Source organism: Trachypithecus francoisi, unplaced genomic scaffold (genome assembly GCF_009764315.1).
Source record: "Trachypithecus francoisi isolate TF-2019V2 unplaced genomic scaffold, Tfra_2.0 Lachesis_group4, whole genome shotgun sequence".
Lineage (NCBI taxonomy): Eukaryota > Metazoa > Chordata > Mammalia > Primates > Cercopithecidae > Trachypithecus > Trachypithecus francoisi.
This window is the reverse complement of record NW_022681469.1, coordinates 2,123,501-2,136,400: the sequence shown is the minus strand read 5'-3', so window position 1 is coordinate 2,136,400 and position 12,900 is coordinate 2,123,501. Positions and strand designations below refer to the sequence as shown.

Below are 12,900 nucleotides of genomic sequence, written 5' to 3'. Positions count from 1 at the left end.
TTATTGCTTTATGTTATCCCAAATATCATGAATGCTTTGCTCATTCTTTTTTCTGTATTTTTGTCTGGCCGGGTTATTTCAAAAGACTTGTCTTCAAGTTCTGAGATTCATTCTTTTGCCTGATCAGTCTGTCTTGAAGCTTTCAAATATATTTTGTATTTCTTTAAATGAATTCTTCACTTCCAGAATTTCTAGTTGATTCTTTTTAAAAATACCTGTCTCTTTGGTAAGTGCTCGCTTATATACCAAATTATTTCTCTGACTTTGTATTTTTCAGAATTCCCTTGTATCTCACTGAGCTTTAAAACCATTATTTTGAGGGTTGGGCGCGGTGGCTCACGCCTGTATTCTCAGCACTTTGGGAGGCCGAGACGGGTGGATCACCTGAGGTCAGGAGTTCGAGACCAGCCTGACCAACATGAAGAAACCCCGTCTCTACTAAAAATACAAAATTAGCTGGGCGTGCTGGTGCATGCCTATAATCCCAGCTACTCGGGAGTCTGAGGCAGGAGAATCGCTTGAACTCGGGAGGCAGAGGTTGCAGTGAGCCGAGATCACGCCGTTGCACTCCAGCCTAGAGTGAAACTCCGTCAAAAAAAAAAAAAAATTCAATAGTTTGAATTATTTGAGATTTTCAAAATTTCTATTTGATTAAAATCTGTTGCTAGAGAATTACTGTATTGCTTTGGAGATGTCATATTTCCTTGTTTTTTCATGTTTCCAGTGTCCTTACATTGACATGTGCATCTGGTGAAAGTCACTTTTTCCTGTTTTTTTTGAGACAAAGTGTCGCTCTGTCACCTGGGCTGGAGTGCAGTGACGTGATCTCGGCTCACTGCAGCCTTCACCTCCCAGCTTCAAGTGATTCTCCTGCCTCAGCCCCCCAAGTAGCTGGGATTACAGGCGTGCACCACCATGCTCAGCTAATTTTTTGTATTTTTAGTAGAGATGGAATTTCACCATGTTGGCCAGGCTAGTCTGGAATTCCTGACCTCAAGTGATCTGCCCGCCTCGGCCTCCCAAACTGCTGGGTTTATAGGTGTGAGCCACTATGCCCGGCCTCACAGGACTTTTTTATAACCATTTCAAGCCCAGAAAGTACATCTATATGACTTGATGGTGTTCTTGAATCCCACAGTGTGTGTGTTAGTCTCAGCTTTGTAGATGGCATTCATAGAAGACATGAAACAATGTAGTATGGTGAGATGGAGTACAGGCTTTATTATCTTACCTGAGTTTGAATTCTAGCTTACACCTTTGGGTGTTGCTTAATCTTTATAGCAGTCTCAGTTTCTGCATCTTTAAACTGGAAGTGATGCTCACCTGTAAGATGACTCAGCATTTGGATATAAACTGCCTCTCTTTTTTTTTTTTTGAGACGGAGTCTCGCTCTGTCACCCAGGCTGGAATGCAGTGGTGTGATCTCGGCTCACTGCAGCCTCCACCTCCCGGGTTCATGCCATTCTCCTGCCTCTGCCTACCGAGTAGCTGGAGTATAGGCGTCCGCCACCTAGCCTGGCTCATTTTTTGTATTTTTAGTAGAGGCGGGATTTCAGCGTGTTAACCAGGATGGTCTCAATCTCCTGACCTCGTGATCCTCCCACCTCGGCCTCCCAAAGTGCTGGGATTACAGGCATGAGCCACCACGTCTGGCCTAAAGTGCCTCTCATAGGGCTGACCCATAGTAGTAGGCTGTCCAACATGGTAGCACTGGTCATAACAATGAAGAACACATATTTTTGCCAGGTCGATGAGCGTTTTAAAGATAGTCTCAAGTCAATGAAAGTTGGACTTTTCTCTTGAAACAAGAAAGTGACCTTTAAAGTAGATGCTGGTGTTGTCTGTTTGTATTCCTTTAATATTTAAAACTTTAAGAAGGTCCTGCTAACCGGGCACAGTGGCTCATGCCTGTAATCTCAGCACTTTGGGAGGCCGAGGCGGGAGGATCATGAGGTCAGGAGAACGAGACCATCCTGGCTAACACGGTGAAACCCCGTCTCTACTAAAAATACAAAAAATTAGCCAGGTGTGGTGGCGGGCGCCTGTAGTCCCAGCCACTCGGGAAGCTGAGGCAGGAGAATGGCATGAACCCAGGAGGCAGAACTTGCAGTGAGCCAAGATCACACCACCGCACTCCAGCCGGGGCGACAGAGCAAGACTCTGTCTCAAAGAAAAAAAAAAAAAAGTCCTACTATGCTGGTGGGATTGTAAAATGGCGTTGGCGTTTTGGAAAACAGTGTGGCAGTTCCTCAATTGATAACTCTACTTCTGAGTTTATGCTCAACAGAAATGAAAACCTGTATCCACAACAAAACTTCTCTATGAATGTTCATAGCAGCCTTAATTCATAATAGACCAAAGTGGGAGCAGCCCACATGTCCATCAGTAGATGAATGGATGAATTCAGCATGGTCTGTCAATACAATGGAACATTACTCTCAGCCTTAGAAAGGAATTAAGTTCTCACATACGCTGTAATATAGGTGGATCTTGAAAACATCATGCTAAGTGAAGAAAACCAGACACAGCATACTGTATGATTCCATTGTATCAACTGTCCAGAATAAGCAAATCCATAGGATAGAAGTAGATGAGTGATTGCCAGGGGCAAGGGAAGGGCCGGCAGGAAACTGGGGGTGACTGTGAATGGAGACGGGGCTTCTGGTTGTGGGTGATGAAGGTATTCTAAAAATCAGTGGTGATGGTTATATGGCTGTTAATATATTAAATGCGTATTTAGTGGGTGTTACCATTTAAAGAATGAATTTTATGGTATGTGAATTACATCGCCATTAAGTATTTTTAAAGTCTTTACTAGCAAAATGTCATTTTCACTCAGTTCTGACCAGTTGCTCCCTCACTTTTCCTTTTATTGTTTAGGAGGAAAGGCGAAGGTTGAAAAATGCAATAATTATCCAGTCATTTATTCGAGGCTATAGAGACAGAAAACAGCAAGTAAGTTAGTTTGTTTTAAAATGAGAAGAATAGTAGGGTATGGGAGAGCTTATTTTAAATATGGTATCTTTGTACACCTTGTTAATGGAAGTCAATGTTGACAATAGTATTCTTCCTAATAAAATTTTTTTTTTTTTTTTGAGACGGAGTCTCGCTCTGTCACCCAGGCTGGAGTGCTGTGGCCGGATCTCAGCTCACTGCAAGCTCCGCCTCCCGGGTTCATGCCATTCTCCTGCCTCAGCCTCCCGGGTAGCTGGGACTACAGGTGCCGCCACCTCGCCCGGCTAGTTTTTTGTAGTTTTTAGTAGAGACGGGGTTTCACCGTGTTCGCCAGGATGGTCTTGATCTCCTGACCTCGTGATCCACCCGTCTCGGCCTCCCAAAGTGCTGGGATTACAGGCTTGAGCCACCGCGCCCGGCCCCAATAAATAATTTTATTTGTTCTGATTATTTTAAAGATTTATAGATACGTGAGTTTTTAGGTAATTTTTAAATAATAAAATGCAAACATGGGCCTAACCACAGTTGAAAATCAAAATAGAGGAAAGTCGTGGGAGATTCTTTTTTTTTTTTTTTAAATTGAGACTGAGTCTCACTGTGTTGCCCAGGCCAGACTCCAGTGGCATGATCTTGGCTCGCTGCAACCTCTACCTCCTGGATTCAAGCAGTTCTACTGCCTCAGCTTCCCAAGTAGCTAGGATTACAGGTGCGTGCCACCACGCCCAGCTGATTTTTGTATTTTTAGTAGACTTGGGGTTTCACCATGTTGGTCAGGCTGGTCTCGAACTCCTGACCTCAAATGATTTGCCTGCCTTGGCCTCCCAAAGTGCTGGGATTACAAGCATAAGCCACTGCGCCTGGCTTGTTTTTGTTTTGTTTTGTTTTGTTGTTTTTGTTTTTTGAGAGTGTCTTGCTCTGTCACCCAAGCTGGAGTGCAGTTGCACAATCTTGGCTCACTGCAAGCTCTGCCCCCAGGTTCAAGCGATTCTCCTGCCCCAGCCTCCTGAGTAGCAGGGACTACAGGTGCATACCACCACAGGTGACTAACTGTTTTTGTATTTTTAGTAGAGATGAGGTTTCACCATGTTGGCAGGCTGGTCTCAAACTCCCGACCTCAGGTGATCCACCCACCTTGACCTCCCAAAGTGCTGGGATTATAGACATGAGCCACCGTGCCCAGCCTAGCTTTTGTATTTTTAGTAGAGACGGGGTTTCACCATGTTGGCCAGGCTGATCTTGAACTCCTGACTTCAGGTGATCCACCTGCCTTGGCTTCCTGAAGTGCTGGGATTAAAGGCTTGAGCCACTATGCCTGGCTTTTTTTTTTCTTCTTTTTTTTTTAACCTTTTTTTCCCCCCTAGAACTCAACTGTGAGCAAGGACCAATAATGGCGTTTTCGTTTTCAATTTCCACCATTCCTGTAAACACAGCAACGTGTATTTACATCATAAGAATTGTGTGTCCAAATACTGTATTTATGGGTCATTTTGTTTTGTTTTTCTTCCAGTATTCCATCCAAAGAAGTGCATTTGATCGCTGTGCCACCTTGTCACAGTCCGGGGGCGCTTTTCCCATTGCTAATGGCCCCAACCTTACCCTTTTGGTAAGGCAGCTTCTGTTTTTTTACAAACAAAATGAAGACTCAAAACGTTTGGTGAGTGTTAACTACATTTTCACTTGTCCTCGTTTACATGTGTTCTACTTTTTTGTTTAAAGTGGAAATGGCGTCTCATCAGAAAGTTAAACAGCTCTCCACTGTGTCCAGGCTTTGCGAGCTTCTCAGCTAGCTGTGAGAGATTACCTTTGTGGTGATGTGTTTTACCTCTTAAAATTTGATACACATAAAAATGTGTGTCCAAAAATGGGCTTTTTCGTATTTTTTTACAGTGGAAAACCTTAAGCATTTAAAAAGTAGAATATTTTGCCCACCTATCATGTACCCTCACACAGCCTTAGCAGTTGCCAGCACACCTAGGTCAGTGGGAAGTGCACTCTGAATACCACATCATGATTACCTGCAAACTCTAAAATGCAGGGTCTCAGTGTTTACATATTATTATTATAATATTAGAGATGGGGTCTTGCTCTGTTGCCTTGAATTCCCAGGCTTAAGCAGTCCTCCCACCTCAGCCTCTCAGGTAGCTGGGACTACAGGTGTGTGTACCTCTTGTTAATGTTAAGGCTAATTTTTTTATTTTTTTGTAGAGATGAGGTCTTGCTATGTTGTCCAGGCTGTTCGCAAACTCCTAGCCTCAAGTGATTTTCCCTCCCTGGCTTCTCAAAGTGCTGGAATTATAGGCGTGAGCCACTATACATGATTTAGGGTCTCTTTTTTAGGGGGGCGTTGGGGGAATAGAGCCTTGCTCTGTCACCTAGGCTGGTGTGCAGTGGTGCATTCTTGGTCCACTGCAACCTTCGCTTCTCGGGCCCAAGCAATTCTCATGTCTCAGCCACCTAAGTGGCTGGAATTACGGGCATGTTACCAACATGCCTGGCTAATTTTTCCGTTTTTAGTGGAGATGGGGTTTCACCATGTTGGCCAGACTAGCCTGCAACTCCTGGCCTCAAGTGATGCTCCCACCTCAGCCTCCCAAAGTGCTAGGATTGTAAGCATAAGGCATCATGCCCAGCTCTAGGGTCTCATTTAAAAAAAAAAAAAAATCCCAAATATAATCGTAGTTCTCTAAAATTTTGTAGGCTTTTGATCTTAGTGCTGAGGAACAGTGTGTATTAATGGTGGAAAATACATCTAGATGCATAGAAGAATATTTTTAAAAAATGGAACTTGTTACTGTCCATTTTCTCAGGGAATATTAAGAGATTTGTATATAATTGTTGGGTTATATATTTTTTATATAATTTTATATATATATATATATATATTTTTTTTTTTTTTTTTTTTTTGAGACAGATTCTTGCTTTGTCACCCAGGCTGGAGTGCAGTGGCGTGATCTTGGCTCACTGTAACCTCCACCTCCTAGGTTCAAGCGATTCTCCTGCTTCATCCTCCCAAGTACCTGGAATTACAGACGTGTACCACCACGCCCAGCTAATTTTTGTATTTTTAGTAGAGATGCGGTGTCACCATGTTGGGCAGGCTGGTCTCGAATTCCTGGCCTCAGGTGATCCACCTGCCTCGGCCTCCCATAGTGCTGGGATTACAGGCGTCAGCACCGTGCCTGGCCTAGGGTTAAATATGCTATTTATCTTTTTTTTTTTTTTTTCCTTTTCGAGATGGAGTCTCGCTCACTCTGTCGCCCAGGCTGGAGTATAGTGGTGTGATCTCAGCTCACTGCAACCTTGTCTCCTGGGTTCAAGCGATTCTCCTACCTGAGCCCCCTGAGTAGCTGGGATTGCAAGCTTATGCCACCACCCCCAGCTAAATTTTTTTGTATTTTTAGTAGAAGCAGGTTTCACCATGTTGGCCAGGCTGGTCTTGAACTCCTGACCTCAAGTGATGCACCTGCCTCAATATCCCAAAGTACTGGGATTACAGGCATGAACCACCACACCCAGCCAGGTTAAATATATTATTTATTTTTAGATATTTGTGTTTATCTGTGTTAAAAATTTCAAATTGCATGAAAAGGGGAGTATACAGTGAAAAATAAGTCTTCCTTGCTACAAACCATCCCTACTGAATGATCCTACATGAATTAATTACAGCGCACAAAGGAATACATGATTACTCCACTGGTGTTTGGGCTTTAAAACCCAGCATTGCCTCCGGAGTTGAGCTAAGCTGGAACATGGGGAAAACTTTCTGTAAACCGAGAAAGTGCAGAGAAAGAACTGAGAGCCAGTCTAGAGAGGCAGTGAAAGCCGTTGAATCTACCCATTCTAGACTTCAGTTAAGTGCAGGCTCTTTCCAGGCTTTCTGAATTTGATGAAAAAAGGAATCAGAATAGTACAATGGCAGATAATCGGGCTTGCTTTCTGGAACAGGCTCTCCTGGCCTCACATACTCTAATCTTGTAGATTGCAGGAGCACAGACAGGCAGGTGATGTGAGATGTTGATTGGTATCTCTCCAGAGCACCTATTACCTTAAAGTGAGGTCCTCAATCTTAGTCATCAATCACACCATGGTTTATAAACATAGTGTAGCTACACAGTCTTGCTTCAGAAGCCATCTGTGAAAAGCCTGGAGGTAAATGAACATATTTGACTTTAGGCTTCGAGCAAATACCAAGCAAATTGCTCATGTGCAGATTCTGAAACCTTAAATAGAATTAAATGTCCTAAGACCCGTCCAGGAAAAGGAGAAAAGAAAAGTGGTCTGGACACAGTGGCTCATGCCTATATTACCAACACTTTGCGGGGCTGAGGTGGGAGGATCCCTCCAGGCCAGGAGTTTGAGACCAGCCTGGCCAAAATACCAGACTCCACCTATAAAACAAAGCAAAAAATAAATTAGCATGCTGCTGTAGTCCAGCTACTTAGGAGGCTGAGGCAGGAGGATCGTTTGAGCACAGGTATTCAAGGCTGTAGTGAGCTGTGATCCTGGCACTGCACTCCAGCCTGGGCAGTTGAATGTTGATTCAGTTCTCAAGCATAGATGCGATAGCAATAAATTAATCTTAACATAGGGGAAAATGTCTCCTGCCCCCGTCTTCACATCGTTTGCTTTTTACTCTAGGAGTAAGCATAATGCCACTTTTGATAGGTTTTCAAAGCTGTTCTATGCAAAAATCGACATATATGGCTATTTCTTCCTCAACTCCCCCTTTTTAAGCATTTTTTATTATGACTTTAAGTCAAATATGGTACTAAGATGATATTTTATGTACAGTTTAATTCTGGAATTAATAATTGCCTCACTTTTTAGTTGCTTAATTTTCTTTGAATCTTTTCATAAAGTCTTCTTCCAACAGTCCTATTATATAATGTATAGTTTTTTTTTTGTTTTTTTTTTTTCTTTGAGACGGAGTCTCGCTCTGTTGCCCAGGCTTGGGGTGCAGTGGCCGGATCTCAGCTCACTGCAAGCTCCGCCTCCTGGGTTTACACCATTCTCTCGCCTCAGCCTCCCGAGTAGCTGGGACTACAGGCGCCCGCCATCTCGCCCGGCTAATTTTTTGTATGTTTTTAGTAGAGACGGGGTTTCACCGTGTTAGCCAGGATGGTCTCGATCTCCTGACCTCGTGATCCGCCCGTCTCGGCCTCCCAAAGTGCTGGGATTACAGGCTTGAGCCACCGCGCCCGGCCTATAATGTATAGTTATTTTATATCTCATTTGTTAACTGATAATAGAAATTTTAGGAAGAACTACATGTCAGATAGTGAAGGAATTATTCATATCTTATTTGTTCGTGAGAAAATGTGGGCAAGGTAGTTCCGAACACCTCAAAAGAAAGCCTGTGTGTAGGCAAATTAGCTAATATTAGGAGTAGTTCAGAATTATTTCATCCCAGCTTAAGACATGCGCTAATTTATTATGCAGAGTGCTTTTGTGTTGGTAATTTCATTGTTAATAGCATTTTATGGCAAAGAAACGTTAATGTCAAAGAAGAAACTACTTAAAAATAATACGCAAAGAAAAGGCTATGTGGCATATTTATATCTAGCTACACTTAAGAGGCTATCTTTGCCGAGTGTGGTGGCTCACGTGTATAATCCCAGCGCTTTGGGAGGCTGAGATTGGCGGATCACTTGAGGCCAGGAGTTCGAGAATAGCCTGGCCCAACATGGCGAAACCCCATCCCTACTAAAAATAGAAAAATTAGCTGGGCTTGGTGGCAGGCACCCGTAATCTGAGCTACTAAGATTACGGGAGGCTAAGGCATGAGACTCACTTGAACCTAGGAGAAGTTGCAGTGGGTCAAGATTGCATCACTGCTCTCTAGCCTGGGTGACAGAGTGAGACTCTGTCTCAAAAGAAAAAACAAAGGCTATCTTTTCATTCTAGATTATTCTAAATGGGCCTTGTGAAAGGAAAAAATAAAATACCAGTCTATTTCACAAAGGTATAGTAGAGAAAGTGGAAGAGATTCCTTGTTAAGTATTGCGTTTTCAAAGTTATAGGGCAGCTTCATACATATTGTCTAGTCAGGCCTCTTGATTACAAGCGACAGAAATCTGCATCTGCCTTTAATGAACTCACTATCCTTTTATCTAGGACAATGGAGAGTTCTGGCCAGCCTGGTCAGTGGGGCCATAGGATTGCCTTCCCTATCAAAAAAATGATGGAGTTAGGGAAGGGAAGTATCCAAAAGGAACAGATGCTAGAGACACACAGGCACACACATCTGCAGAGAAAAAAGGTGAAAAGAAACGGATATCCTATGTAACTTGGGATTAATATCGTATTTCTCATATTTTTTTTTTTTTTGAGACGGAGTCTCGCTCTGTCGCCCAGGCTGGAGTGCAGTGGCGGGATCTCAGCTCACTGCAAGCTCTGCCTCCCGGGTTTACGCCATTCTCCTGCCTCAGCCTCCCAAGTAGCTGGGACTACAGGCGCCCGCCACCTCGCCCGGCCAATTTTTTTTGTATTTTTTAGTAGAGATGGGGTTTCACAGTGTTAGCCAGGCTGGTCTTGATCTCCTGACCTCGTGATCCGCCCGTCTCGGCCTCCCAAAGTGCTGGGATTACAGGCTTGAGCCACTGCGCCCGGCCTTATTTTTATTACAGATTCCTGATTTTTGCAAATGAACTATTTTTGTTTCAGATTGACATGAGCTTTAAGTGTACTTTGTTTTAGTTACTAATTTAGTAATTTAGTACTGATGTATTAAGATTGAAAATGCAAATACTTTTGTTTTTTTCGAGACAGGGTCTCTTTGTCGTCCAGGCAGTGTAGTGACTTGATGTTGGCTCACTGCAGCCTCCACCCACACCCCCCAGGTTCAAGTGATCCTCCCATCTCAGCCTCCCAAGTAGCTGGGATTACAGGTGTGTGCCGCCACGCTCAGCTAATGTTTGTATTTTTTGGTAGGGACAGGGTTTCACCATGTTGGCCAACCTCAATGAGCTGCCTGCCTCGGCCTCCCAGAGTTACAGATGTGAGCGACCACGCCTGGCTGGAAAATGAACATGACTCTAAATAAAACCTGACTTAGAATATTTACTTACCATCTTTTGATTGGGTTTGATTAAATGTGCATTGCTGCTTAAGGAAATTTGGGATATTATGTAAATTAGCAAACTTAAATTTTCATTGAGAGTTATGTATTGTATGTTTTGCTGTTTCAGATATGGCTGTATCAGAACTTAATTAAACACAGCTCTCTGTTTGTCAAGCAGTTGGATGGATCTGAGAGACTTACATGCTTATTTCAAATAAAAAGATTGATGAGCCTCTGTTGCAGGTAAAATTCTGTTGTAAGTCAGCAACGTATATAATGTATTGATCACCTTGTTTAGGGGAATACCTTTTGACTTTTATTTTCAGAGACGGTGACTTTTCCATACTTTTTTTTTTCTTTTTTTAATGAGATCATGGACTTCTTTTTTTTTTTTTTGAGACGGAGTCTCTCTGTCTCCCAGGCTGTAGTGCAGTGGTGCAATCTCGGCTCATTGCAAACTCCACCTCCCGAGTTCACACCATTCTCCTGCCTCAGCCTCCCGAGCAGCTGGGATTACAGGTGCCCCCTACCACGCCCGGCTAATTTTTTGTGTTTTTGGTAGAGACGGGGTTTCACCGTGTTAGCCAGGATGGTCTCAATCTCCTGACCTCATGATCTGCCCGCCTCGGCCTCCCAAAGTGCTGGGATTACAGGTGTGAGCCACCGCGCCTGGCCATGGACTTCTATACATTACAATTTTTACTCTAGGTGATTCAGGCCGGCATGAGATATAAATGAAGACACATGTATCAGTATCTTTCAGATGACTTTTTCTTTCAAGGATGCCCTGGAATTATCTTGTGAATGTTGGCCATCCTGGTTACTGGAGAATGGAAGGCCAGCCAGGAGAGGACGCCTGATGTGTGAGAATGATTCCACTCCATAGGGGTCTCCACCAAAATGCAGGTTGAAAGCCCCTTCTTTAGAATACACCTTTCATCGGGCTTTTTATTATTTATGTAGGAACTCAAGCCACTGCTGTGACTTTCTTGCATTCAGTGTCCAAAAGAACACGTGTAAGTGATGTGAATTATATTGCCTGAATATAACACCTTTACCAGTTTTTAATAAATTGCTTATGTCTCAACAGTAGTAAAATTTTCAAATGATTCTGAATCTTCAGTATAATTTCAGTTAATTTTCTGGACACTGCCTGTAATATTTGTTTAGGATTACTATCAGAACTAGTCTTTTTTAACTGATTTTTCCAAAATACTTATCTGGACCAAAGATAGGAATAAAGAACCTATTAGTAGAAGAGAGAACCAGAAGGATCCCAGATGCCAGTAATTCATATTTTTTCTAACTTATTTCTTTGATAAACTTTTAGTTTGAAAAACACATTGTATACATTCTTTCTGTAAAGCAGGAGTTTGCAAACTTTTTCTGTAAATGGCGAGATAGCAAGTATTTTAGGGTTTGTGGTCCACATATGGTCTCTATTATATATTTTTCTTGCCTTTTGCTTACAGCTGTTTAAAAATAAAGGAATCATGCTTCACTCAACAACTGTACAAAAAACAGCCCTAGGGCTGGTTTGGCCTGTGGGTTGTAGTTTGTAAAACACCTCTAACGTAACTTTTGAATGTATTTGTATAAGCAAATAATCTAAATATAATTATTCTTTTCCCAACTTTTAGTTTTAAAAATTTCTAATACAAGAAACTCCTGATGCCCAGGAGTTCAAGGCTGCAGTGAGCTGTGATTGTGCTACTGAACTCCTGTTTGGCAGCAGAGCAATATTTCTTTTTTTTTTTTTTTTTTTTTTTTTTTGAGACCGAGTCTGGCTCTGTTGCCCAGGCTGGAGTGCGGTGGCCGGATCTCAGCTCACTGCAAGCTCCGCCTCCCGGGTTTACGCCATTCTCCTGCCTCAGCCTCCCGAGTAGCTGGGACTACAGGCACCCGCCTCGTCGCCTGGCTAGTTTTTTGTATTCTTTAGTAGAGACGGGGTTTCACCGTATTAGCCAGGGTGGTCTCGATCTCCTGACCTCGTGATCCGCCCATCTCGGCCTCCCAAAGTGCTGGGATTACAGGCTTGAGCCACCGCGCCCGGCCCTTTCCTCTTTAATCTCATTAAGGTCTCATGTATTTTTAAAAATACAGTGTGTTTTAGTGGTCTGCTTATAGGTAGAGAGCGCCCTGTAAGGAGCCCGTTTTTCTTTTCTTTTTTCTTTTTTCTTTTTTTTGAGACAGTGTCTTGCCCTGTCACCCAGGCTGGAGTGCAGTGGCGCAATCTCGGCTCACTGCAAGCTCTGCCTCCCAGGTTCACGCCATTCTCCTGCCTCAGCCTCCTGGGTAGCTGGGACTACAGGCGCTCGCCACCACGCTCAGCTAATTTTGTGTATTTTTAGTAGAGACGGGGTTTCACCGTATTAGCCAGGATGGTCTCAATCTCCTGACCTCATGATCTGCCTGCCTTGGCTTCCAAAGTGCTGGGATTACAGGCGTGAGCCACCGCGCCCGGCCAAGCAGCCTGTTTTGCTTGGCTTGGCCTCATTTGTATTTTGAGAGATCTTTGTTTTCTGTGAGGTCACAGAGGCTCAAGTGCCCTCTCTGCCCCAGGCCTGGGGCTGTTTTCTCTAAGGAGCACTGATTCTTTTTGATGAGAAATGGAATTTTAACAAAATGTAAATGTTAGAAATTGTATTTCAAGTGTGTGTTAGTAATTTGTTAGTCTTATCTGTCATGTGCTAGAACATTGAATTTTTCTTTTTCTATAAATGTGGCCTTCCAGAACCACCTGTAACTCCTTTTATGACTAATCACATACATATTTTTTAATGCTGTTGAACATTTCCGAAGTCATGGAATCACTGGGTCACATGGTAGTTACATATTTCACTTTAGAAGAAACTACCAAACTTAGAACAGCAGCATACGAGAGG

At 43.1% G+C, this 12,900-nt stretch overlaps 1 protein-coding gene across 1 annotated transcript in view; it reads left to right on the top strand.

The window, feature by feature from the left end:
- Positions 1 to 12,900, top strand: part of UBE3C (ubiquitin protein ligase E3C) — a 139,430-nt gene that overhangs the window by 27,880 nt on the left and 98,650 nt on the right. Inside the window, exons 3-5 of the mRNA XM_033193885.1 lie at positions 2,881 to 2,955; positions 4,463 to 4,609; positions 10,143 to 10,258. Coding sequence (XP_033049776.1) covers positions 2,881 to 2,955; positions 4,463 to 4,609; positions 10,143 to 10,258 — 338 coding nt within the window. The remainder of the gene's footprint in view (positions 1 to 2,880; positions 2,956 to 4,462; positions 4,610 to 10,142; positions 10,259 to 12,900) is intronic.